Raw genomic sequence first — 25016 nt, 5'->3', positions numbered from 1 at the left:
AAAGAGTTTTTTTTTCCCCCCAGAAGCTCCATTTGGAAAGATCCCTTCTATTTATGGTTGACATGACCATCTCAAACAGACCATGTGGCTGGGTTAAAATAAGTTTTGGTTATTGCCAGAGACCCAAACAAGGTGGAGAAATTACGGTGAGGGCAAAAAAAAAAAAAAAAAAAAGACAACAAACACCATGAGATATCTCATCTTTTTCTTTACATTTTTTTATTTCTGTTTTTCTTTTCTTCTTTCCTTCTTTTACCTTAAAAGAATTGAATATTAATGAGGGCATGGCTTCTGCACTCAGAGTTGGAGTTCCTTTGACCTTGGAGGGAAACAGAATTGTGTGGACCCAATTATCCACCCATCTGTTTCTTTCAGAAACACTAGACCAAATCCTGTATATAAAAATTTGTATTTGGTTTTAAAAAATTAAACTGTTTGAGATAATTGTAGATTCATGTGCAGTTGTAAGAAGTGTGCAGAGAGATCCCTTGTACCCTTGACCCAGTTATGTTTACCCAAGAAAAAAAACCACTTAATTGAGGTATGATTGACATACAAAAAGCTATACATATTTAATATATAGAACTTGATGAGTTTGGAAATAAGTATACACTCATGAAATCACCACCACAATCACTGCCACGAACATGTCCTTCGACTCCAGAAGTTTCCTCTTGGCCTGTTTATCTTTTTTTTTTTCATGATAAAAAAAACACTTCACACAAGATCTACCCTTTAAGCAAGTTTGTAAGTATATAATACAGCACTGTTAGCTATAGGCACTGTGCTATACTATATTTACTTTTTAAAAATTTTTAAGTTTACTTATTTATTTATTTATTATTTTTAGTCTTTTTTTTAATGTTTGTTTCTACTTTCAAGAGAAAGAGAGACAGAGAGACAGAGACGTGAGGTGGGGAGGGGCAGAAAGAGGGAGACACAGAATAGGAAGCAGATTCAAGACTCTGAGCTGTCAGCACAGAGCCTGATGTGGGTCTCAAACTCATAGACCGTGAGATCATGACCTGACCTGAAGTCGGATGCTCAACAGACCAAGCCACCCAGGCACCCCAGTTTACTTATTTTTTTTGAGAGAGAGAGGGAGAGAGAGAGCGAGCGAGCAGGGGAGGGACAGAGAGAGCGGGAGAGAAGGAATCCCCAGTGGGCTCTGTGCTGTCAGCACAGAGCCAGAAGTGGGGCTCCATCTCATGATCTGTGAGATCATTACCTGAGCCAAAACCAAGAGTTGGATGCTTAATGACTGGGCCACCCAGGCTTATATTCTACTTTTAAATATAAAAAGTATGCTTACTTTTTAACGTCCAGTTCAATTTTACTTTAGTGGATCCCATGACTCTTCATGTGCGTGATGAAGTTCATAAATACTATGCTGTTATTACCTCTGAAAACCCAGGAAATGTCATGTCAGAGATGACCCATTCTGAGGTGGAAAACAGAAAGCTTCTGAGTCCCATGCAGTCACTGCATCTTATTATCCACCTGTTGTGATGATAAATTGTACCTTTCTCAACATAGAGTTCCTGCAAACTGTTGTAAGCCTGAGTAAAGGAAATATCAAATATGGAAAGGAATGGAGTCTGTGGTTATGCTGGGGACTAACAGTATATCGTGGTCTCTACGGGTCAGAAAGGACGAATAGGGGGTTGATGAAAAGAAGAGATGTAAGAATACACCAGGAAGTGGCCCTGAAGTTAAGCCTCCACCACAAAAGGTAGCACCAAGTCGGGGAGACTCCGGCAAGTGGCCGGGGTGCACGTAGATAAACCAAGAATTTGAGGATAAAATGTTCATGTGTTGAACTCCTGGTGTATATATGTGATTAGCATGCTAGAGGCCAGTCCACAGGCAAAATTGGGACTCCTGTCTCATTCCTCTGTTCTGTCTCTGTGTCCTTACAAACAAATCCATCAATATCTGGAGAATCCCATCCAAGAGGGAACTGCACTGAAGATATTCAGTCCTCAGGGCTTTGAAAGCAGATGCCAGCTAAGCCAAATGAGTCCTTGAAAGAGCAAATCACTTCCTGATTTGGAGCAGCAAAGTGAAAGGCATACCCATGTTTAGGGTAGGAGGTATCACCAAGCATGCAGATAATTAAAATATTGTGATCGTGAGGCTGAGGACCCGGGCTCAAACCCCACGTGGCTCATTTGCTTCTCAGCTCCCCGGGTCCAAACAGTAGAGACTGTGTTCTTGTTCACAAATTAGTCCTCCACACCTAGTCAGTCACTTCGCAAGACCAAGCCACAGGTCATTCATATGACAAGAGACAGGTGGTGTGGGGGTCAGCTGGTCAAGCTCTGCATTTGGATAGATCTGGCTTGGAAATGCGCCCTTCCACTTATTACCAGTGGGACCTTAAGCAAATTACTTATTCTCTCTGTCTTTCTCTGTCTCTGTCTCTGTCTCTCTCTCCCTGAGCCTTGGTTTCCCCCCAGGGTTGAGATAATTTAGCACATAACTACTCAATAAATGACAGTTGTTTCTATTTTCATCATGGTTAATAATGTTGTTATTCTCAGGTGTGGATTGAGATACTGAGTGTAAATTCGGAAGCTGATTGCTACTGCCGCACTTCCCCTCAAGAATTCTCAGAAGAGATGCAAATTCACCTGGCCCTGGACACTCTTTAACCCACTCCAGGAGGGGGATTATTATCAATACTCCTTAGTAATCTAAGTCAAATGAAATCTATCTCCTTTCCTGGCTCTGACTCCACGGCTGGGACTGAGAGGAGATAGTGTCCTGCCTGCTTTATCTTACAAACAGAGAACCAGGTTAGGGTAGTGCACTTGCCTAGAGGTAGAATGGATGCGGCTGCAGCTCTCAGAATCCTCCAGGGGTTCCCAAGCAAGCTTTCCAAAACTGCTTTCAGCATATTGATTTCTGACAGCGTTGCACTTCAGGAAAAGAGCAACTACAAACTGCCAGCTTGCCCACATCTCAAAATCAATTGCACATGTACCAGATGCTTGGTTTTCTTCCTTTCCTTTCTTCTTCCTCCCCTGCAGGAAAGTATGCGGTTTCTAATAACTCCACTTCTATGTTGTGGCTGGACAGGATGTCAGTTTCACCTGAGGCTACAGCAGCGAAAGGGTTTTCAACAGAAAAATGGTCCACTTGACCGACTTGGGGTAGATTTGATTTCTGTTTTAGGATTACAGCATGAATGTTTTGAATTGAAAAGGGGGAAATCCCTAAAGCAAACAGTTATCGAGTGACTCACTTGCAAGACAGGGCGCTAGCTACTTTCCATATATATTACCACATTGATCCTCACCACTACAAGGTAAATGCTGCAGATAACATGTCACATATGAGGAGAAAGGCTCTGAGGGGTTAAGTCACTTGCCTGGGGTTGCAAAAGCTCCTTGTTGGCAAGGAATTGAACCCAGGTCTCCCTGATTTCAGGGCCAGTTTGTTCCTTTACTTTGTTATTCAAATATTGATACATAAAATAAAGTTGATACTTTTCATGTTAATTTTGGCATCAGAGACTTAAAATATTTCTCACAATATTCAACTTCTGCATGAAAAAAGGAATGTGGGTTTATGCAGTCTAATGCTGGAAATATATGTTGTCTGTAAAACTGTAGCTATAAAATACCTGTTTGTACGTATTACCCGGCACATAGTGTCCCTCAGTACGTATTTATTAAAAAACAACAATAACAAAGGATGTGAGGAAATACAGCCAGGAGAAATGAGCCTCCCTCAGGAAGATGCTGGGTCTGCCACTTCCATGCACCTGTGATTAGCTTAGATTGCAATGAATCGATTTATGTCTCTATTCAATGAAGCAACTTTTTCATTACCACATCATGGTATAGATACTAAAGAGATATCCAGGACTCCAAACTGCTGTCCAAATCTGTAAGGCCAGTTCTCTTACCATAACGTTCCCAATTATTTTCATGATTTTTTAAATGTTTATTTATTTTTGAGAGGGGGAAAGAAGGAGCAGAGAGAGAGGGAGACACAGAATCCCAGGCAGGCTCCAGGCTCTGAGCCATCAGCACAGAGCCCACACAGGGCTCCAACTCACGAACCTGTGAGATGATGATTTGAGACGAAGTTGGACGCTTAACCGATTGAACCACCCAGGCGCCCCCATTCCCCAGTTATTTTCAGAGAATATTAAAGGTAGAAGGGAATTTAGAGTGACTGACTGAAATCCTTTTGGATTCCAAAAGAGAGAGCTGAGACCCCAAGAAAGGGAGTGACTGGCCCAAGCAAGTCAAATCCAATCCCCGTGTCCTGGCTACCAGTCCCCTATGCTTTCAACCATATTACCGTGCTACCCAGCCAGGCTTGCCCAGGCTGTGTCAAGGGCAAACAGGCATCCTTTGCCCAGTATGCCACAGCAAGCTTTTGGCCCTGCCTGAGCCTGTGACATTTAACCACAGACCTTTCTTGGAACCCCTGGAAGAAAGACAACCACCTGACTGCTTCATGATTTAAATAGCCGAATAATGCCAAATTGAATTTCTGATGACAGAGTAAGTGGTGGCTGAGGATCACAAGCCAAGAAAACATTTTTCCACTGATAGTCAATGAATGGAATTAGGGGAAGGTTTCAATTTGGAGGCCTGAGGACTCATTTCTGGCCTTGAACTTTTTTCTTCAACTTGGGCTTTCTAGATGATAAATAAACTGCTTAATAATGTCAGTTTCTGAGGCGCCTGTGTGGCTCAGCTGGTTAAGTGTTCGAATTCAGCTCAGGACATGATCTCACGGTTTGTGAGTTCGAGTCCTGCGTCAAGCTCTATGCTGACAGCCCGGAGCTTGGAGCTTGCTTCAGATTCTGTCTCCCTCTCTCTCTGCCCCTCCCCCACTCGCGCTCCATGTGTGTGTGTCTCTCTCTCTCCCTCAAAAGTAAATAAACATTAAAAAAAAAAAAGTAATGTCAGTTTCTGTTCAAAGTTAGTTTACCCCAAACCAAAGACCTTTTTGGTGTGTGTGATGTCTCTGAACTTTTTATTTCTGTTCTTAGCATGTACCAGAGGTATGTATTTTAAGGGCTTCCCTGGTGAAAGCGTGACTTTTCCATGATTTAAGATTTAATGACGGTCATCATCTTTTGGATTTGTATATCAGCAAGATTACAAAAAGCCTCATGTGTGTAATTTTATTTGTCCTGAGTGTATTCTTGTGAAGTAGGGACAGGATGGGATTTGCACCTTTCTGCCAAATATGAGGAAAGCACGTCAGGACAGCAAGTCAAGGCTTAGGGCAGATGGAGATTTCCCTTGTAAATGTAAATGTCTCTTACAAACGGATACTTCTCAGTTTTCAGAGCTTTTCCTGTGTCTGCTGTTTTTCTTTCTTTCTTCTTCTTCTTCTTTTAAATAATCCGCCTAGGGGTGCCTGGTGGCTCAGTCGGTTAAACGTCCGACTTCGGCTCAGGTCACGATCTCGCGGTCCGTGAGTTCGAGCCCCGCGTCGGGCTCTGGGCTGATGGCTCGGAGCCTGCTTCCGATTCTGTGTCTCCCTCTCTCTCTGCCCCTCCCCCGTTCATGCTCTGTCAATCTCTGTCTCAAAAATAAATAAAAAGTTAAAAATTTTTTAAATAATCCGCCTAAAATAATCCTTATGCCAAAGAGGCATATTTTGAGGTGACAAGTTCTGCTTTCTTTCACTGCCATGTGGACCTCTCTCCCCATGGATGAGTTTTGCCTGATGTTGAACTACCCCTGAATTCTTCTTGCCTTCCTTGTCTGTGCAGCTCATGGGCGAGACATGCTCTGGAGGAAGCAGCTATTTGCTTTGCTTGTATTTATTTATGCCTCCCTCGTGTACCGTTATCTAGCCCTTCCTTGTTTGTGAGTCATATCCCCCTAGCTGGATTTTAAGCTCTTTGAAGGCAGAAATTGCCTCCATGTCCGGCAAATTCCCATGTGCTTAACAGAGGCTCAGTAAATATTTGTGGAATGAAAGCTGGAGTTGAATGAATGGGGAAGGGGCAAGAAGCAGTAAGCGGATAGTCAAATCAAGACAAAGGCTTCTCTCTTCATTCTCCCCCAAACACATGCATTTTATTTTAACTGATAATACTTGATATAATATTGGGATTGTGCATTGTTTTTTGCTTGTGGGCGATCACGCATGCATTTGACTTTCAGGTTACATTGTGGGTAGAGGGACAGGAATGGATTGAAAGAATATAAAGTGCAGGGGGAGAAAAGGTCAGATGGCCAAGTCAAAGAGAAAGAGCTTCCTCCAGCCTGTGCTGTTGAACCCCAACTTCTAGTGCTCGCTCTGTGTGATCTTAGGCAAGTCACTTTACCTTTCTGAGCCTCTGTTTGTCCGTGGTACAAAAGAGGTTATAATTTCTGCTGCTTTGCACTCCACGGGAGGTCAGCTGATCTCACACCTGGGAAGGTACTTTGGACAAAAGAATTTAGGGTATTGTCTCAACAGGCAGAGAGGTGGCTCCTGTCACCAGGCCAGCTAGATGGGCTATCTGCTTTAAGATTCAAACATGACTTGGATGAAAAGGCGGGAAGGCTGAGTTCCCAGCATCATAGAATATGAGAGCTGGCAGGTATCTTAGAAACCATTCTATTTCAACCCCCTCATTTTTCCTGAGTACGCTGAAGCAAGGAGAGCTGATTTCCCCCAAGATCCCCTTGCACGGAGCCTGGATTCCGGGTTCCCTTTTCACTGTGCCCCACAAGGCAAAGTTAATTTGCCTTAAAAAAGCAAAGCTCATTTGCTCTTGTTACTGTTTACAGACAAGAAGCCTCTGGCCTGTGTCCCAGCAAGGAAGCGATCAGGACATTTGTCTGAGTCTTTTTGAGTTTCTAAAATTTGACCCACCATTTTGGTTCAATTATTGCTTGCCTTTTTTTTTAACCTATGGGGACAACAATCTCCTAGTGTTTGTCTAGTGCCTACTGGATTTGCCACTCCCTAGGTGCTGTGATGGGGGGGCGGTTAGAAAAGATTAAGACCCATCCCCTGCTGTCAAAGATGTGAGTGTGGGGGACAGGACTAACAATGAGAAAACAATGGGAGGCAGTATGTGATTCAGGATAAAATGAGTAGTGCAGGCAATAACTGCTATAGAAGTTCAGAGGAGGGAGAAAGCTCTGGGAGCTGGGGGAAAAAGCAATATCACATGCGATCTGAAGGCTGGGTAGGATTGTTTATGCAGGTGTGGGGGAGGGCACTAAATTTCAGGGTGTATGCCCGTATGTACGCAAGCACACACAGATGCAGAACTGGGTAACAATAACGGGTAGCATTTACTGAGCATTTATGTCTATGCACCAGATACAGCATAATGTCGTACATAATTCAACGCATTTCCAAGTGCGTAATCCTAGGAATTAGATGATAGTTAATTCAATTAATGGAAGTTGAGGCACAGAGAGGTTGCATCGATTGCCCAAAGGGACACAGCAAGTAAATGGGATTACAGGCCTGGGCCAAAAACACTTGGCCCTTCTACCTATAAAAAAGAGGAATTTGTGACTCAGATGAGGAAGTTAGCCGGACTGTAGTCACTAAAGACAGTCGTTTTGCAAACACAGGACCCAGTAGGCCAAACTGCCAACTGAAGTTCAGCAGGAAAATTGGAGGGATTAATGAAGCCATTTACTGAATTCTATAATCTCATTCTTACTTCCTGGAAGCGAGGAATTTGAGGTCTCTGGATGCTGCAGGTCATTGCCGGGAGCACCACAACTTTACCCTTCTTGTTTCTTGGTTATGTTGCAGAGGATTTAACAAAACACCTAAGGAGAATGAATGAGCTGTTCTTTATTAATTAGCACTTGAAAAGCATTGGGCCTCTGGTGGATGCCATACAGAGCTTCGAATTAGATAAAGCCACCTGGCCCTGAAGCTCTATTTGTGGGGAAAACCAGGCTTGGAAAGGATAGGAGGACCATGGCCTGATAATACAGTAGATTGTATTTTATGTTTTGAGTCTGGCTTGCCGCCAACACCCGAAAGTGTTTCCTAGGCAAAGTGCCTGACTGTGTTTTTCTGGATATTCTCCTAACTCACTGTGAGTCTTCAATAAATGTTAAATCACTGTGAGGTAGATTCTGAGGTCCCTTTCCTGTTTCCTTGTCCCAAGAGAATCAAACCACAGACGGGGGATAGAGGCAGCGAAGAAGAGGGGACCTTGCTCCAATCAGCCGCTCTTTTCCCATTCTTGGGCCCCTCCACACCCCCACTGTCCTGGCTGGCCTTCAGGGGCACGACCCTCAGCCGCGTGAATGCGGGTTGGAAAGCAGCTGGTCCTCTACAGGGACAGGGGAGGGGAAAAGGTTGGGGGAGGCATCTTTTCCTGCAGCAAGTCTAAGGTGTAGGGCAGGGCGGGAGAAAAAGGGAGGAGGGCCAGGGGAGGGAGTGGCCGTGGCCTGGGGTAAAGGGAGAAAAATACCGGAGCAGAGCAAAGAAAAGAAGGAAAAGAGGACTCCATCGTCAGGCACTGAAACCGCGAGTGGGACTGGGGCGACAAAGGCAAGGGAAGAGGACATCCTGGTCCCGCAGGAGTCTCCTTTCAGGGCAGAAAGGAGGAGACGCGCCGAGAAGGTCACAGCCATGCAAACACCCCGAAGGAAAGCTGGCACAGCGGCTCAGCATTAGCCAGGCTTCTTCATTCCCCGTGAGCTTGGTGAGGGCCCGATGAGCTCCTACTATGTGCTCGGTGGACACAGATGCGCCCGGGGCAACCGGATCGCGGGAGCCGGAGTCGGCCAAAACGGCTTCCCTGAGGGGGCGGACTGTGTAGACGGGCGGTGAAGGAAGGTGAATGTGCACGCGTGCAGGCTCTAGGAGTGCAGAACGCGAGGCAGGCCGGGGGAGGGGGGGAAGGAGGCGGGGACTGAGGCCGGAGGAGGGTGGAGAGGGGAGGGGGGAGGGGGATGGGAGGTGTGAACAGTGGGAGCTAGGGAGGTCGCGGCGGGGAGGCGGCGAGGCGGGGCAGTAGCTGCCCCAGGGCGTGGGGGGGGGGGGGGCGAGAGGCTGCGCGGGACGCCGCCGGGGGGGGGGGGCGGTGGGAGGCGGCGGCGGCGAGGGGGAGGAGAGAGGGAGGGGAAGAAGGAGGAAGCGAGCGCGGCCGCTGCAGGGGGAGGAAGACGGGGAGGAGGAGCCGCGCGCTGTGGCGGCGGCGGCGGCGGCGGCAGCTGCGGCCGCCGGGGGAGCCGAGCGCCGGGGCGCGGGGAGCGCGGGGAGCGCGGGAGGCGAGCGGCCGCCGAGCCGGGGCCGCGGGCCGAACTGCCGGTGAGTGGAGCCCCAAGGGGCGCGGCGACCGGTCCCCGGGCCGGGCGGGAGGCGCGGGCAGATGCGGCGCCGGGGCGGAGGGAGGGGGCCGGCCGAAGCCCAGCCTCCGGCTGGTCCGGCCTCCCGCTCCCCCCCTCCTCCCTCCCCGCCGGCTTCCTCCCGCTGCTGCCTGCGCCAGGGGGGCTGGTCTCGGGCGGGCCGCGGGAGGGGGGAGGTGCTGCCCGAGGGCGGGCGTCTGGGGCCGGGGGTGGAGCTGGGGGCTCGGGGGTGGACCCGGGGGCGGGAGGCTGGCCCGGGACGGCGCTAAATTGGCTGGAGGGGCCCGTCGGCGGCGAAGTTGCTAGCTGGGGGCAGAGACGGCCACGCGGTTGCAGGAGTAAGAGATCCCCCTGTGGCGAGTGCGTGAGACGAGGAGTCCGGCGTCCCTGCCATCCCCGTCGCCCTCCCCGCCTGCCCGGCCCCGCTAGCTCCTCTCCTGGCCTCCGCGTGTCTCCTCGCTCTCACCCCCGCCGCTCCCCGGTTGGCTCCCGCGGCACTGCCGGGTCCCCTCGGTCCTCGCCGTGACCCTCCCGGCCTCCGGCTTTCCCTGACCCTTGCTTGCTTCGCCACTGCCCCTGTTCCCTTTTCTGCCCTCGCTAGTCACCCCGCCCCGCTTCGTAATTCCCGATGCAATTGCCTCTTTGAGACCTTTTTTTTTTTTTCCTCTCCTTCCTTTTAGATTGGCCAACGGCTCCTTTCAACCCTGCCTCGTTGGTGGCCACTGGAGAAGCGCGGGGGGCTCCCCAGACAGCCGTGGGGACAAGTTAGAGCCAGCACTTGACCCCGGGCCTCGCGTGTAGCTTCCCTTCCCCTGCTCTAGGTGCCCCGGTGTCTGGAGGGGGGTGCGGGTGCGGGGGTGTGCCCTCCGGTACCCGTCCCAGCACCCGGGCAACCCTCTGGGCTTGTGTTCCATCTCACTCTTGCATCCTGCACGGTGGTCGAGGGGAACCACTTGGCATCATGTCCCGGTATAGCTACGAAAGTCTCCTGGACTGGCTCTATGGGGGCGTGGACCCCAGCTTTGCAGGCAATGGGGGCCCCGACTGTGCTGCCTTCCTCTCTTGGCAGCAGCGGCTGCTGGAAAGTGTGGTGGTCCTGACCCTGGCCCTGTTGGAGATCCTGGTGGCCCTGCGGCACATCCTGAGGCAGACGAAGGAGGACGGTAGGGGTGGCCGTGGCTGCCAGCCAGAGCAGGTGACCCAGCGGCCAGAGGAAGGCAAGGAGAGCCTGAGCAAGAATCTGCTCTTAGTAGCCCTGTGCCTGACCTTCGGGGTGGAGGTGGGCTTTAAGTTCGCCACCAAGACCGTCATCTACCTGCTCAACCCTTGTCACCTGGTCACCATGATGCATGTGAGTGTGTTGACTTTTTCCCTGGCAGCCCTAGTGATAAGAGTCCTTTGTGTGCTCAGGACACTCGGAAATGTAGAGCACTTCATCTTGCGGGAAGCGGGACCCTTAAAAATGATTTTCCAAGAGTGGCTGTTTTTGTGCAGGTTCCACATTTGGCTTTCTTTCACCTTTGCACAATGCGTCAGCCCCACAGTGGAGGTGAGGGACGTAGTGACAGAGCCCTGGGAACCACTGGCACTCTGGTAGGCTGTCCCTCCCCTCCCAGCCCTACCCTGGGCTTTCACAAGCAGGACGTCTAGCCCCAGCCAGGTGTCCTTTCTGAATCACATCTGGGGACCATGGCCTGCCCCCATCCCCTCTGCTGCAGTGAATTTCCCAGAGGTCTGACGACACCCTTTCCTGGAGGTGGTCAGATAAGGTTCCTTGTCTCCACTGTGGTACTTTGGGGATATACTTCTATGGGTTTCTCTTCATGACTCTTTTTTCACTGGGGAGTTTCATGCTCTTAAGGCGAGGTCTGCCTTTCAGTTCTGAGGTGTGCATTGGAGCAGCACCAAGCTCCTACTAAGCGCCCTCTGAAACAGGCCCCAGGCCGACTCCTGAACTTCCGGGCTGGTGCTCTCTATCCACGGTGAGAGCGTATTTATTTTTTGCAAACCTCTCCATCTTATCACTCTTCTTCTGTTTCCTGTGGTCATGGTCCGGGGTGCTCAGAGAGCTGATTTCTTTACCTCCCATTAGCGGTGCTAAGAAAAACAAATGGGATTGAAAAGGAGAGTTGCCAGATACATAAAAATAATCTGGGTGAGGCCCAAGAGTGAGAGTCTTTCTGTACTCAGCCTTTGTGGAGAGATGTTCTAAAACTATAAAATCACGGAGGAGGAGGAAGAGGAGAGAAGGGAAAAAAAAATCTTTATTTTAGATTTCGGGCTGTGAAAAACCTGGTCTGTTTTATTCAGGGACAGTTTTGAAACCTGTCATTAGCATCTTTATTGCTTTTATATTTGTAGAAGGTTGTTCTCCGGAGACTTGTGACAACCCTGTGTGGGGCAGGAGGTTGAGATTATTATCTTGGTTTTACAGGCCTGGTGGGGCCCAGGGACCAGGGATGGGAGGTTGCTTGCCCACAGCCAAAAGACGAATTAGCGTCTGGGTTGGAAAAGTTGCCTACCCTCCTTGGGGTTGCAAGCTGTCAGTGGTGACTGGGAGGTCTCAGGGGGAGGCCTGGGCTGATCATGGAGCCGCCTCCTTGTGGCTCTGAGGCTCTGGAGTGCCCAGCGCTTGCTCCTTCTGTGTTGTAGGCCCTCCTTTGATTGCAGGTTCCTGGCCTCAGTTTCCCAATCTGTAAAATGTGGTGAATGGCCTCCAGCCCCTTCCTGTCTTTGCAGAGGTGGCAAGGGGGGGTGTGGATAGCTGTGTAGCTGTCAGCATCCAGTGGGGCTGGAGGGCGGCCTTTTTTTTTTTTTTTTTTTTTTAAAGACAGGGCTTCTTGGGATGTAATGCCGTACACAGGAAGCCCAGGGCTCTCCTAGCTAGCCCTTCTGTGTAAATTTGAGCCCAGTCCTCTTTCTTTCTTTTTTTAATGAATGGGCTTTTTGTTAATGCGAGGAAACAACGCATCTCAGCCGCTGCTGTGGGAGGCTTTGGGGACAGGAGTGCTTTTTTTGGATGGCAGGTGGTGAGGGTCAGAGGGTGCCTCTCCTACAAAGGGGTCTTGAGGCCACTGGCAGCCACATATCTAGAAGGTCAACAAAGGACCAAATTTAGCCTGACTGGGGCTGAAACTGGTGTGATGACATCAAACCTGGCAGCACCGTGGTGTTGAGTGGAAGGGTTTTTAGAAGCTTTTAGAAGACTGTAGAGACTTTGTTCTGGCATTATTCAGTTGTGTGACTTTGAGGAAAAATAACTTTTTGGGCCTCAGTTTACCCATCTGCCAAATGACACAGAGCTGCATGCCTAGCTCTGGACACTCAGCGTTCTGTGATTCTCTTCTCCTCAAGTAGTGGCCAGGGATGCAACAGAGTGCTATTCTAGAAATGCTTTTTGGCTTCCTTGTGTGGAAAAAGGAACCTCATTTCTTCTTTGCTGAGGTCGGGTGGCCTTGTTCGTCTTCGGCTTCCTGTATGTTCCCAGTAAAGTCAACCTGACCTGGCCACCCTTGGGCACATGCGTAGATGATGATGGCACTTGGGGCTGGTTGCTGCGGAGGGATGCATGCTTGGGTGGGGCGGGGAACTGTGGACTGATTCTTGTCTGTCACCTATGCTTTTCATTGTCCTGTGCTTAGCTTAGACTCTGAAGCTATAGGACAGGGGGCAAGAGAACAGAGTCATGCTGAGGAATTCTTGACTCTGACCAGGATTGTTCTCCTATGCTCTTTACTCCTATCCCTGCTTTGTGTCATTTAAATTAGTAGCCTCAGGCCTGCTGTGGGACCCAGCCTTTGGTCAGTCCCACATCCCATACCCTACCTATGGCTCTTTCTGGGAAGCAGGAAAGTATGGATTTTTCAGAGTTAGTGGGAGTCCTTAGAAAACTCCACAACAGATGGTTGGAAACCGTTTTCTGACTTGACTGCAGCAAGGGCTAATGATAGCCAGGGTGGTTAATAATACCTTACACTTACCTGGCACTTTACTGCTTATAAGGCACTTTCACGTGCATTATCTTATTTAGGCTTATGATAGGTTAGCGTGGGCCTGGAAAAAGATGTTAAAACGTTTCCTGTGACTGTGTATTCCAAAGGGGAGATGTTGAGTACAGAGAAATGCTTTGGCAAGTGAACATTCTGTGGAGTTCAGAGGTCCCGAAAAGGAAAGGGACACATGGACTGAAATGAAAGGGACAGCTTAGCAGAAAATATTTCTGGTGTGTTTCTCCCCACAGGATGACTCAATTTTGGCTTCATAGAAAGGCCTTGTTCCTCTGAGTCCATGTAAGTTTATAACAAGGACAGTATTGCTTTAGGCCAGGAAGTGGAAGAGTTGGAGGGAAATTGGTTAGCTTCCCCATCTCCCATTTTTCAGTCTGTAAAATATTTATTCCCAAGGCCTTTTTAAACAACCCCTCATCATAGCCATGCTGCTCTTGGGTGGCTGCCAGCATTAGAAGCATAACGAAGGGCAGTTCTTGTGTGTGAGCTCTGTTCTTGATTAATATTCCTGCTGTCCGGTTTCTTTTTGGTCTCCTCTGATTTCTCAGAGGCCCTGGGACCGTGGGTGATCATGGTTTGTGTGACTGAAGCACAACCATCTCCCATATCCCTTCAGCCGGAGTGCGAGAGGGTTGTCAGGATTCGTAAGCCCCAAGACTCATGCGCCATTGATAAGCCTTGGTGAAGATCTGTGGTGCCTGCCAATAAGTATTTCTTCGAGCATGGCTAGTCCCTTCATGCATGTTATTCTTGCAGGTATGGGTGACAGGGAGTGAATTTACTCAGCGATTATGCTATTTACCAAAAATCACCCGGCAAGTTCATGGCAGAGGTAGCTTTAAGACTGAGCCGCTGCGGTGGGAATTGAGGCTTAAGCAGAAAGAGATTCTCGTAGCTGTTTACATCCTAAAGTCTACAGTTTCTCAGCAGAAGGGTTAAAATGCTCGCCAGTTGGACCAGTTCTGTCTGTACAGACTGGTGTTCTTAAATTAGTGGCCCTTCATCTCCCTGGCGTGCGGTTATATTGTCTGTGTCTTAGGTACGTAACAAAAAGACCCCATTTTGGATGGCTTTTCTAATTGTCCAGTTCCTGTCGGTTCTGGACGTGTCTGTGTCCAACATCTCCTGATTGGGCAATGAACTCAGTGGGGTACAACATATGGCTATGCACATAAGGCAGGCTGGATCCGGGCTGGACATTTGCCAAATTAATAATCGATGCCATAGACCCCAGAGTCCCACGCCAATGTTTTTTTTCTTTTTTAATGTTTATTTTTGAGATGGAGAACATGAGTGGGGGAGGGGCAGGGAGCAAGAGGAGGAGATGGAATTCCCAAGCAGGTTCTGTGCTGTCAGTGCAGAGCCCTTTGTGGGCCTCAAACCCCACGAGTCGTGAGATCATGACCTGAGCCAAAAACAAGAGTTGGATGCTTAACTGACTGAGCTACCTGGGTGCCGCCAAGCGAGTGGTTTTTAGCCAGTAGTTTTTTCTAAACGTTTATTTATTTTTGAGAGAGAGAGAGAGAGAGAGCACGCGTGTGCAAGCGGGGGTGGGGACAGAGGATCTGAAGCAGGCTCCTGCTAACAGCAGCAGGACGATGTGGGGCTCAAACTCACGAACCATGAGATCATGACCTGAACTGAAGTTGGATGCTCAACTGACTGAGCCACCCAGGTGCCCCTTAGCCAGTAGTTCTGACTGAGTCCCATCCTTTTTTAGGGTTAACATTGCTATTGATTCCCTGTCTTCTTTATACTATATTAGAAGTCTCATTTCCACCAAATCTGGCTTGCCTGCTTTTGCTTCAGTGTTTGATTTTCCTACTTCCTCGCCGCAAATGTAAGAATGGCACATCTTCAAAACATTCCTGAGCTTTTCCTGACACCTTTTGGAACTAACTGAATAAACAGTGGTGTGTTCCGTTCACCCTGTGATGGATTTGCTTTAGAGAAAACCTGATGGACTTGAGAACTAGGCTTTTTAGCCCCCCCACCCCCCACCTCCTTGACTTGAGACCAGCCACACCTCCTCATCCCCATCTGGTGTCTGGAGCACTGATAACTGCCCCTCCTTGGAATTGACGTTGGTGGGTAATGGGTACAATGAGGGATCCAGCCATCTGCTGACAGCTTATCAGATGGACTGTGTCCTGTGTTATCAGTCCAGGGGGACACAAGAGGATGATGTTTATATGGGCCTCAGCAGTGAGGCATGACATTCCTTTTTAGTTTGTTTTATTTTTTTCCCCCGAGGAAATTTGCAGAGAATTTTTCCATCTTCCATTGTTACCGTCTTTTGGGGGTGTCCATTATTAAGAGAAGTTGTGTGTGGATTGTTGTGTCCCACAACCCACAGACCACCCTAGGACTTAACACTGGCGCTAGTTTTGCTCCTGGCTTGCTGTGGGGACCCGAGCAAATTATTTCACCTTCTCTTGTCTCTGTCTTCTCCGTGAAATGGGCCATGTGGAAAACAAAGCATTTTAATCCTCGAAGTAACTGTGTGGTCACTTAAACAGAGAAGCTGGGTAGAGCTGATCAGAGCTGGCACGTGACCAATGTATTTTCACCTCAAGTCAGAAACTGACAAACCTCTGCTCCTTTGCAACTTTTTTGCTAGCTTTTGGAATTCATTCCCCTGAGCATTTCTGTGACTCTTCTCTGGCTCCTAGTCCTTGCTTGTATACCTTTCTCATGTATAGCCCGTAAAACTGGATGTTGTGACTGGTCCCAGTCTATACCTGCCAACATAATCCAGCATGGTGCTCGCTTTTAAGGAACAGTGTGTTGCTGGCGCCTACTCACGGGATGATCCACAGGCTCCCTGGATTGTTTTCAAACTTAAAAAAAAAAACCACATTTATTTATTTATTTTGAGAGAGAGAGCAAGCGACTGAGTGCAGGGAAGGGGCAGAGAGAGGGAGACAGAATCCTAAGCAGGCTCCACACTGTCAGCACAGATCCCGATGTGGGGCTCAAACTCACAAACTGTGAGATCAGGACCTGAGCCAAAATCAAGAGTTGGATGCTTAACTGACTGAGCCACCCAGACGCCCCTCCCTGGATTTTTGTCCCTTTTGCCATACCTGGGCCACCTTTGTCATCGTTGTCTTCATAGGATTTGTTGTCTGTTCCTCCCCACTGTAGATCTTCCTGAAGATCTTCTTTCCAGATGACCCTGACCGACTCCAGTTATTCCAGTCATTCTGGTAACACCTTTTGTCATCCTTTCTCAACCCTCTGAACATTCCTCAGATGATTTGGCTCATTAACGTATACTTTTGTATATTTGTAGGTAATTCTGCATTTGGCTGGGTCACTTGGTTTTTTTTTTGTGCGTGTATGTGTTTGTTCAGTCTCCACCGTTAGCGTGAGCATATATATTTTTTTTAACAGAAGGGGTCAGTGTTATTTTTTTTTCTCCTTTGTAACTCTCTGCACAGTTTAATACAATACCATACACGTACATCAGTTGTTCATCGTGTACCTGGATAATGCTGACTGCCCGATGGACAGAGCCAACTTTCTCCTCTGTGTTTTTGTTGGCCTCCAGTGGCCCTGCCTGTGTTCCTTTGAGGCCTGATGGGGCATGGTTCCTGTGTCTCTTGTGCCCATTAGGAGAATCTCCTGTCCGTTTTTTGAAATAGAGGAGAGAGGTGGTCAGGGCTCTAGCTCACACATCTTTCTTGTTGCATTTCCATCACAAAGAGCCAGTGATTAGTGCTGCAGCCTGCTCTCTGCCCAGAGTCTCTGCTCACTTTCATCCCAGTGAGGAAATTATGCTGTTGGATCTTGGTCTTAATCCCTCGGCAGACATCTGGACAGGCCTACTTCTTTTCCTTCCTTAATATCGCATAAATTAAAGAAATGTTATTAGGCTAGTGATTCACTTTCCATCTCTTTCTGCATGTTTCAGTGGTAGCTCATTGTCATCATGCCTCATCAAAATGCCCTCGGTGAGAAGAGCCAGATTTGTAAACTTCTCCTGGCCTTTTGTATCTTTTTTTTTTTTTTTGTACTTGAATTGTTTTTTCAGTTTTATTGAGGTAAGATAGCTGTAAGATACTTAAAGTGTGCAACATGATGGTTTGACATACACATACATTGTGAAAGGGTTCCACTCATCAAGTTACTGTATTCATGGTCTTACGTATCTTTTGTTAAATTGAGAATATCTCGTCCCAGGTGTCCCTCTTCTGCCAGTAACTGGCAGTGTGGACATGAAGAAACTGTGGGTGTGGAGAGAAAGGATTCTCGAACTTTCGTTGTGAAAAATGACCTTGGAAACTTGGTGTAGTGCAGATCCCTGGCTCTCTATGTGGAGTCTGAGTAGGTGGAGGGCAGTGATGGGACTCTGCATTTATTACATGCTCCCTCGTAATTCTGATGTTGGTGAGCCTTGAACCCCACTTTGAGAGACATTATCTAGTAGCTAAAGTATTAGGTAGCACGTTGGTTCAAAAGCTCATCCTGACTGGCGTGAATCTGGGTGGCCTGTGGGCAGGGCACTGAACCTTCTGGCAGTGCCTCAGTGTTTATGTAGGTGTTAAATAATGTGGCTGCGATTAAAAGTGTGAAGGCCCCAAGTTACTGTGAGGTACATTTTAAGGTAGCTTCAGCATTCCAGTGGCTTCTTTGGTGACTGGGAGTTATGTCACTGAAGTAAGTATTTCAGCCAGGCCTCCATCACCTTCCGGTCCTCCCTCCCTGCCAGTCTCTAAGATCTTTGGAAACTAAGGGGAGTTTCCAAAGAGTTACTGCATGCTAATTCTGTTTGCAGGACACTTGTTTCATTTTATTTTTGAGAGAGAGAGCGTGAGCAGGGGACAGACAGAAGGGCAGAGAGGATCCGAAGCGGGCTGCATGCAGACAGCAGACAGCCTGACGCGGGGTTTAGACTCACAAACTGCGAGATCATGACTTGAGCTGAAGTCAGATGCTCAACTGGCTGAGCCATCCAGGCACCCCACATTCAGCAGCTATTTATCCAAGGATTCAGAGATGAATACGAAACATTCTTTCCCCTCGTGTCACTCGCTTGAGATGAGACAGACAAGATCAACGAAATTACAATGTGACATTTACAGTAACATTTGAGCAAGACATAGGGCCCAGAGGGTCTTTTTTTTGTTAACCTAGTGCAATGAAGGAAAGCCTTCTAGAAGAGGAGACATTTGAGCTGGCTCACGAAAGAGACCCATCAGCTGCGGGAGAGCAGGGACTCTTGTTTGTCTGGTTTTCTTTTCTAGTGCCTCTATCAGGGCCTGGCTCATAGTAGGTGCTCAGTGAGCTGGGCATTGTAGGAAGGAATGGAATTCTAGGCATAGGGAACAATATATGCAAAGCATAAGAAAGCTTCACAACTATAACTGGGAGTCATTCGCATATTACTGTCAGGGGTAGATTTCATCTCTTTTCTCCCTTGGCAAACCAAATAAAGCTCCAGAAATGCTCTGTCATTTCTGCGCTGCTGATAGCCAACTGCAGTTGCCCATCAGTGCTCAGTCGGGGGCTCGTGAGCTAGAGCATTGTGTTCTCTGTGCTGTCCCAAGGAGGGCCCATGCTGTCAAGGACAGACAACAAAGAACATTGATGAGAGCGAGAAGGCATTAAGTACAGGAAATGAGATAGCAGGCATCCCACCTGCGACCAGAAGATTTTTAGTGTCTCATGTGATGCTGTCCTGCTACCTTTCTTTTTCCTGTCCCTTCGCCCCTGCTTCCAAGTCTCTCCCCCAGCCCAGCCCATCCAAGCTTGCCCCCTTCCAGAATAATCCAGGCTCCAGTGCAATGCCTTCTAGCATCCAAAATGACCATTCTGTCAGAGGCGGTGATAGCCATGAGGGAATTAGGAAGAAAGCTGTTCCGGTATGAAGAGGTTTCAGACCTAACTGGGTGTGTGTGGGGGGAGGATTTTCCAAAAGGGCCTTGTTACCCCAGCGTGATCTCAAATTGGTGAGGTGTGTCCCAGTTTTTTTTTTTAAGGTTTATTTATTCTGAGAGAGAGAGAGAGAGAGAGAGAGAGTACAAGCGGAGGAGGGACAGAGAGACACACACAGAATCCAAAGCAGGCTCCAGGGTCCGAGCTGTCAGCACAGAGCCTGATGTGGGGCTTGAACCCATGAACTGTGAGGTCATGACATGACCGAAGTCGGACGCATAACTGAGCCACCCAGGTGCCCTTCTCCCATTATTTTTGAGCACATGGCCTTTTCCCATGTTCAGTCCTTGCTACCCTACTTGCTGGCCCCCAGCATGAGCCTCCCTCCAAGGTGCTTGAAGTCTTGGGGAGGACTCCTCCTCCTCTGGGCATCAGCCTTCTCTGTTGACTGCTTCTTCCCGGGGAAAGAGCTGCCAGCTAAGCAGGGCATGGCTTGCACATCTGTCCATGCATGCTGTGTTGAGGGATCTGGATCTGAAGGGGAGGGTTTGGGGGAATCTCAGTAAACCTGTGGTTCCGTTCCCATAGCTGCGGGAGGAAATGCCAGAGGGAAGAAGGTAGGGTGTGTCTTGTCCTGGGCCTGGAGGTGCTCAGGGAAGGGGATGGGTGGCAGGAGCCAGGAGGTTAGAGAGGATTGGCCTATCTGGCAAAAACAGTCCAGGCAGTGCCCCGTTGGGCAGGTGTTAGGTGGGTAGGAAAGGGAGAAGCAAAGTCATCCAGGGAAGTCAGGAAGCACGGGCCCATGCTGTTTCCAACCTGATGGCTTCAATCTCCCTGCCTCTATCACGTATCAGTGGTGGTATAAACTCAGGGTGTATTTTGCCTGCGTGTTGAATCGCCTTTGCCAACCGACCAGCTGTGTTTGCAGAAAGCCTCTGCCTGCCTGTGCTCTGGCTGTTGCTAGCAAAGAGACATTTCATTCAGGTGCTGATTAAATAGGGCGCAGAGCCAGATTGCACATTAAGGCCCTTAACTATGGCTCTGGGAGCCCTGGGTAAACACTTATTAGATGTTCTGAGCAGAGCTCTAGCAGAGACTGCTGGATGTGAGGTGCTTTCTTCAGAAGACAGGTTGAGGGAAGATGGGGGTAAGGAGAGAGACTTCTGGAGAGAGTCTTGATCCTCTTTTCCTAGATTAATCAGAGCCGAATTGACCTGGGAGGGCTAAAGAGCCTTCCTCATTAACATTTACTTGCCACATTCTTGCTGGGACCCTGGAGGTTTGGAGTTGGGACACAGCAGGGAGCCTGACTAGGTAGGGCAGTAGAAATGCCTCCTTTTCCAAATGCAAGTTCAGCCTCTCAGCTTGAGTTTTTGGACCACATTTCCCGGGTCTACATTTGAGCTGCTTCACCACATGATATTAGGCATGTAACATAACTGCTGCGAACCTCAGTTTCACTCTTCTGTAAAATGGGAATCATGCCACCTACCTAATGGGCTGTTGTGAGGATTTAGCAAAATACATCGAGTATTCAGCGGGAGTTCTGGCTCATTGTGAGCACATAATAAATGTTAGCAGTTTTTCAGAGTAGTAGTATTACTGCGATCTATTTCAAGGCAGTGGTGGCACAGTGGGTCAGCACACACAGAGCACGGACCCGAGGCGGGTAAGGGCCTGGGTTCAGATCTTACCACCAGCTGTCTAGCTCTGGGCAAATTTCTTAACCTCTCTAAGCCTACGTTCCCACACGTGTAAAATGGACTAATAAGATAGTGTCTGATACCTAGTAAATGTTTAATAAGTTTTAGCTGTGATGATGATGATGGTGATGGCAATGGCAATGATGACCATCATCATTGTCATTATGGCTGCTTGCTCCTGTGAGCTTGGGTGCCTGGTGCTGGAATAAGACGATAAAGCTTAGGTACAGGAAGGCAGCGTTGAGAATCTTATCTAAGTAAAACTTTCCTGGCACATAGTGGGCAAAAATATTGGTTCCATGATGCTTGGCTATTTGAGGCCTAAGGACAGCTTGATGGGCAATTTGAAAAGTTACTTTGAATCACCCAGTCCCATCTGAAGAATTTGGCAGATGGCTGTCACTGGTAGGAAGCTTGGCTTTCCAGGGACCTCTGGGCCACTCTTCCATCAATGGGCTGGCTTCATGGGGCAAGCTATCTTAAGATTGGTAGCCTAGGAAACCAGCGAGTATATGACCAAAGTATGGAAGGAATGGTTTGGGGGTGGACAGAGACAGGTGTGTGGATTTATTTTTTTCCTTTTTCATTAATTCCTTTTGATTGAGGGGAGTGTAACTTTCTCAAGTGCCGTCTGTTACCAGGGTTTGGTAATTATTGGAGGAGGTAGGGCTGCTTCCAGAACTCCGAGACAAAGGTAGGTTTAAAGTAGACCAATGCCAGGGCACCTGGGTGGTTCAGTCTGTTGGGCATCTGTCTGATTTTGACTCAGCTCACGGTCTTGTGGTTCAGTCAGTTGAAGCCCCACATTGGGCTCACTGCTGTCAGCCTGTCAGCACAGAGCTCGCTTCGGATCCTCTGTCCCCCTCTCTCTGCCCCTTCCCCCACCTGCACTCTCCCCCAAATAAATAAATATTAAAAGAAAATAAAGTAGACCAGTGCCTTGCTTTCCGTGTCAGTAAATGGACAGGAAAAAAAATTAGACAATCCTGGTAGCTCCGTAAACCTCTCATGTTTTCAAGACCAGCTGAATCTTAGAACTGACTTTGCCCTGGGAGCTGAGCCGCCTTTGAGTGCTGCCTTCCAGGGCCGATGCCTTGATCATGTGACTGCACAGCCGTGTAGTGGGGGGTGCCCCTCCTTGGACCTCTTCCCTCCCCTCAATGCCATCGGAAGGCCTTTGGGCAGATTCCCAAGCATTGTGGGTAAATAGGCAGTTTCTTAGCTTTGGAGTTGCGAGAATTGAGAAGGCTAAGGTCATGTTTTCTGTAATAATCCTGGTTCCCCAGCTGGAGCTGGCTTGGAGGGCCTTTCTAAAACAAACAGCAGCCCAAAGAAATAGCAGCTCTTAGAAATTAGTTGTGGAAGGTCACCCGTTCCAAGACCTAGGGAGATTTAACAAAGGGTCCTCTTCATATGACCACTTGCTCCCTGTCCATTTGCATTTGTTAAGAGTTTCCTTTTTTAAGGGTGTGTGTGTGTGTGTGTGTGTGTGCGCGCGCGCGCACGCGCCTGCCTGCCTGCCTGTCACTGCCCTTTATTCTCTGTGCCCTGCAGGAATGTTGCTGAGGGTCATGTGCATAAGTGCCTTATTATCTTCAGCACTTTTACACTTACTCCCTTGGGCTGCAGCAGCTGCCTACAGCTCCCAGTGGGCATTTCTCTCTACTTCCGGGGCTCCCAGGCCCACAGGGAGCAGTGGGGCACCCCCTTGGGATCGCCATTCCACTGCACGGCACCTCACTGGACTTTCCAGTTCAGCCCTCCTCAGAATAGCTGTGCAAGCTTAGCACCAAGCCACGGTCATGTTTCTGTGTTTGCTTGTGAGGTTTCTGGCCAGTGAGGGAAGAGAACAGATTGACGCCACCCCCCCTTCCCATCAGGGCCTTGTGGCTGTTCTCCCTGGGTGGGGCTCTCGGGGGGTGGGGGGGTTGGGGAGGTTGGGGAGTGTTGCTGTCTTGGACACAGGAGGTCAGGGGTGACCTTTAGGCCAAGGCTGCACTGGATTTGTGGAGAAGAATGTGAAGCCTGCCGCGTGGCAGGGGCTCCTGACTGCTGCGGAGTGTTTGGCCATACCTCACAGCCGGTAGTGCTGTGTTTGCTCAGATGGACACACATGGAAACCAGGCTGGGATCATCTTCCCAAGTTTCTAACTCTCTGCTTTGGGGCTGCTCGGAAAAACAATTGGCAAAGTACACTGTGGTCCGCACCTGTTGTTGCTTCCCGCTGCCCCCCCCCCCCCACACCCTTTGCCATGGTCAGTTCTCAGTGAACTGAGGATTAACCTTGGCCCCTCCCACTTACATTTTCTTTTTTCCCTTCCCCTTGGGCTTGGGGCCTCGCTTTCCAGTCATAACTGTCCATCACCGTTGAGGACAGTTGGTGCCCACTGCTCCTGTAGGGCTCCCCCACCCCCCACCCCTGACCTTTTAAACACTATAAACCTGGAACAGAGTCAGGTAGGCAAAAGAGAGTCAAATTTAGGAGAAAGATAGGACTAGAATTTTTGGTTATCTCTGTACACTCTCTGAAAGTTAGTAGCAGTAATAACACTTGTAACATTTTTGAGCATGTTATCCCCCAGGCAAGGTGCTAAATATACTAGCCACCCATATATTACCTAATTTTGCCAGCCTTCGACAAAGATCATTTTTGTATTATCTAACTCTTTCTTTCCCTCCACTCTGACCGATTTCCCCTTTGGTCGACTAAAGATACCGTATGACATTCTAGCAAAACTTCCTTGGGTTTGGCAGAATGGCAGAGCGATGCCATGTCAGCTGAAAGAAACCTCGGAGACCATCCAGTTCACCTCCTTCCTCATTTTTCCGGATGAGCCAACTGGGATCCAGAGAGGTGAAGCGATTTGTACAAAGGCACACAGCTAAACAGAAGCAGAGCAAAGTCTCCTGACTCCGGTTCACAGTCTGCCTCTCATGCCACGTGTGGACTCCTTCCACCCCTAACCATTCAGCATGGAAGGAGCCAGACTTTTTTTCTTGTCCACTAGTAGAGAAACAGAAATCTTGGGTTGTTTGAGCAGGACTCCGAAACCTTGTCCAGCAGAGGTGAGACAAAGGCCAAGGAGGAAAAAGGTCAGAATTATCTGTCCACTCAGTGGGAGAGGTCTGTTTATCTTGGTAAACAATGAAGAGTAATAGAGTGCTGGATTAAGTGTTAGCCAGCTGTGGGCCTTGGTTCTAGAATTCATTACGCAACTGGATGACAGAACCTGGTAGTTGTGTCTAGGCAGGTAGCCTCTTTGTGCTTCAGTGTTCTTACGATAATACCTACAGTGTGGGGGCTCTGGAGCCAGACTGGCCAGGTTCAGATCCCAGCTCTGTTGCTTTCCAGCTGTGTAGCCTCGGGCAGGTGCATTGACATTTCTGAGACTGTTTTTCCCCCCCCTCTGTAAAGTAGGGAGAATAGTATCTACCTTGTGGGGTTCTTGGGAGAATTAAATGCATGGCTACATGTAAAGTATTTGGAGCAGTATCTGCTGTGTAGCAGGAGCTTAGGAAGTATGAGTAATGGCTGTTATCATTGTAAGATAGGGATGATCTCTGCCCTTCCTAATTCATAGGGAATCAAATGAAATAAGGTATGTGGAATGAAAGCGCTGGCTCAATGGGAAGAATTCTCTTTTGAGAGCATGAACATTCAAAGCCTTATTCTCACATTGTGTCTAGGATCAGATACTGATGGATATTTCCTTGGTGATCTGGTAGATTTGTATTTTTTTTAATTGAATGCATTAATTTAATAGAATAATTCAATAATCAAGATGAATCAACGGAAATGGTTTGACAGACAAGACATGTTTCATCATCGTTTTCTTGATACATACAGTCAATCATGCCACATTTACAGTGGTTTCAAACATTTCTGGTAGATTTGTATTTTATATAAACGCTGAGCCCATTGAGCGATGTGAATTGTGCTTTTTCCTTCCCAGTGTACTCAAGGGCACTTGAGATTTCTGCATCTCAAGTAAAGTGGCTTGAGGATTCGAAATGAAAAGCAATTATACTCTTCCCTCAATGCCCCTATCTTAGTTGATGGCACTGAAGTCCATCTAGTGACCCAGGTTAAATCCCTGGAAACCTTGACACATTTCCATTCCTCCCTCTTC

At 48.4% G+C, this 25016-nt stretch overlaps 1 protein-coding gene across 7 annotated transcripts in view; it reads left to right on the top strand.

Moving 5' to 3' along the window:
• The first annotated feature begins 8423 nt into the window (after positions 1–8423).
• The window catches only part of TMEM164 (transmembrane protein 164), a 170939-nt gene continuing 154346 nt past the window's right edge, over positions 8424–25016 (top strand). The window contains exons 1-2 of one of the 7 annotated variants that reach the window (XM_053891258.1): positions 9144–9258; positions 9977–10647. In XM_053891258.1, the coding sequence (XP_053747233.1) occupies positions 10258–10647 (390 nt within the window). In that variant the 5' untranslated portion in view covers positions 9144–9258; positions 9977–10257. Of the gene's footprint in view, positions 8651–9085; positions 9259–9520; positions 9657–9976; positions 10648–16487; positions 16513–25016 lie in introns of those variants that run through there. The other 6 variants (XM_019426840.2, XM_019426839.2, XM_019426842.2 and 3 more) reach the window with 6 other exon arrangements.

Source organism: Panthera pardus, unplaced genomic scaffold (genome assembly GCF_024362965.1).
Source record: "Panthera pardus isolate Hobbes unplaced genomic scaffold, ASM2436296v1 HiC_scaffold_27, whole genome shotgun sequence".
Lineage (NCBI taxonomy): Eukaryota > Metazoa > Chordata > Mammalia > Carnivora > Felidae > Panthera > Panthera pardus.
This window is presented reverse-complemented; position numbering and strand designations above follow the sequence as displayed.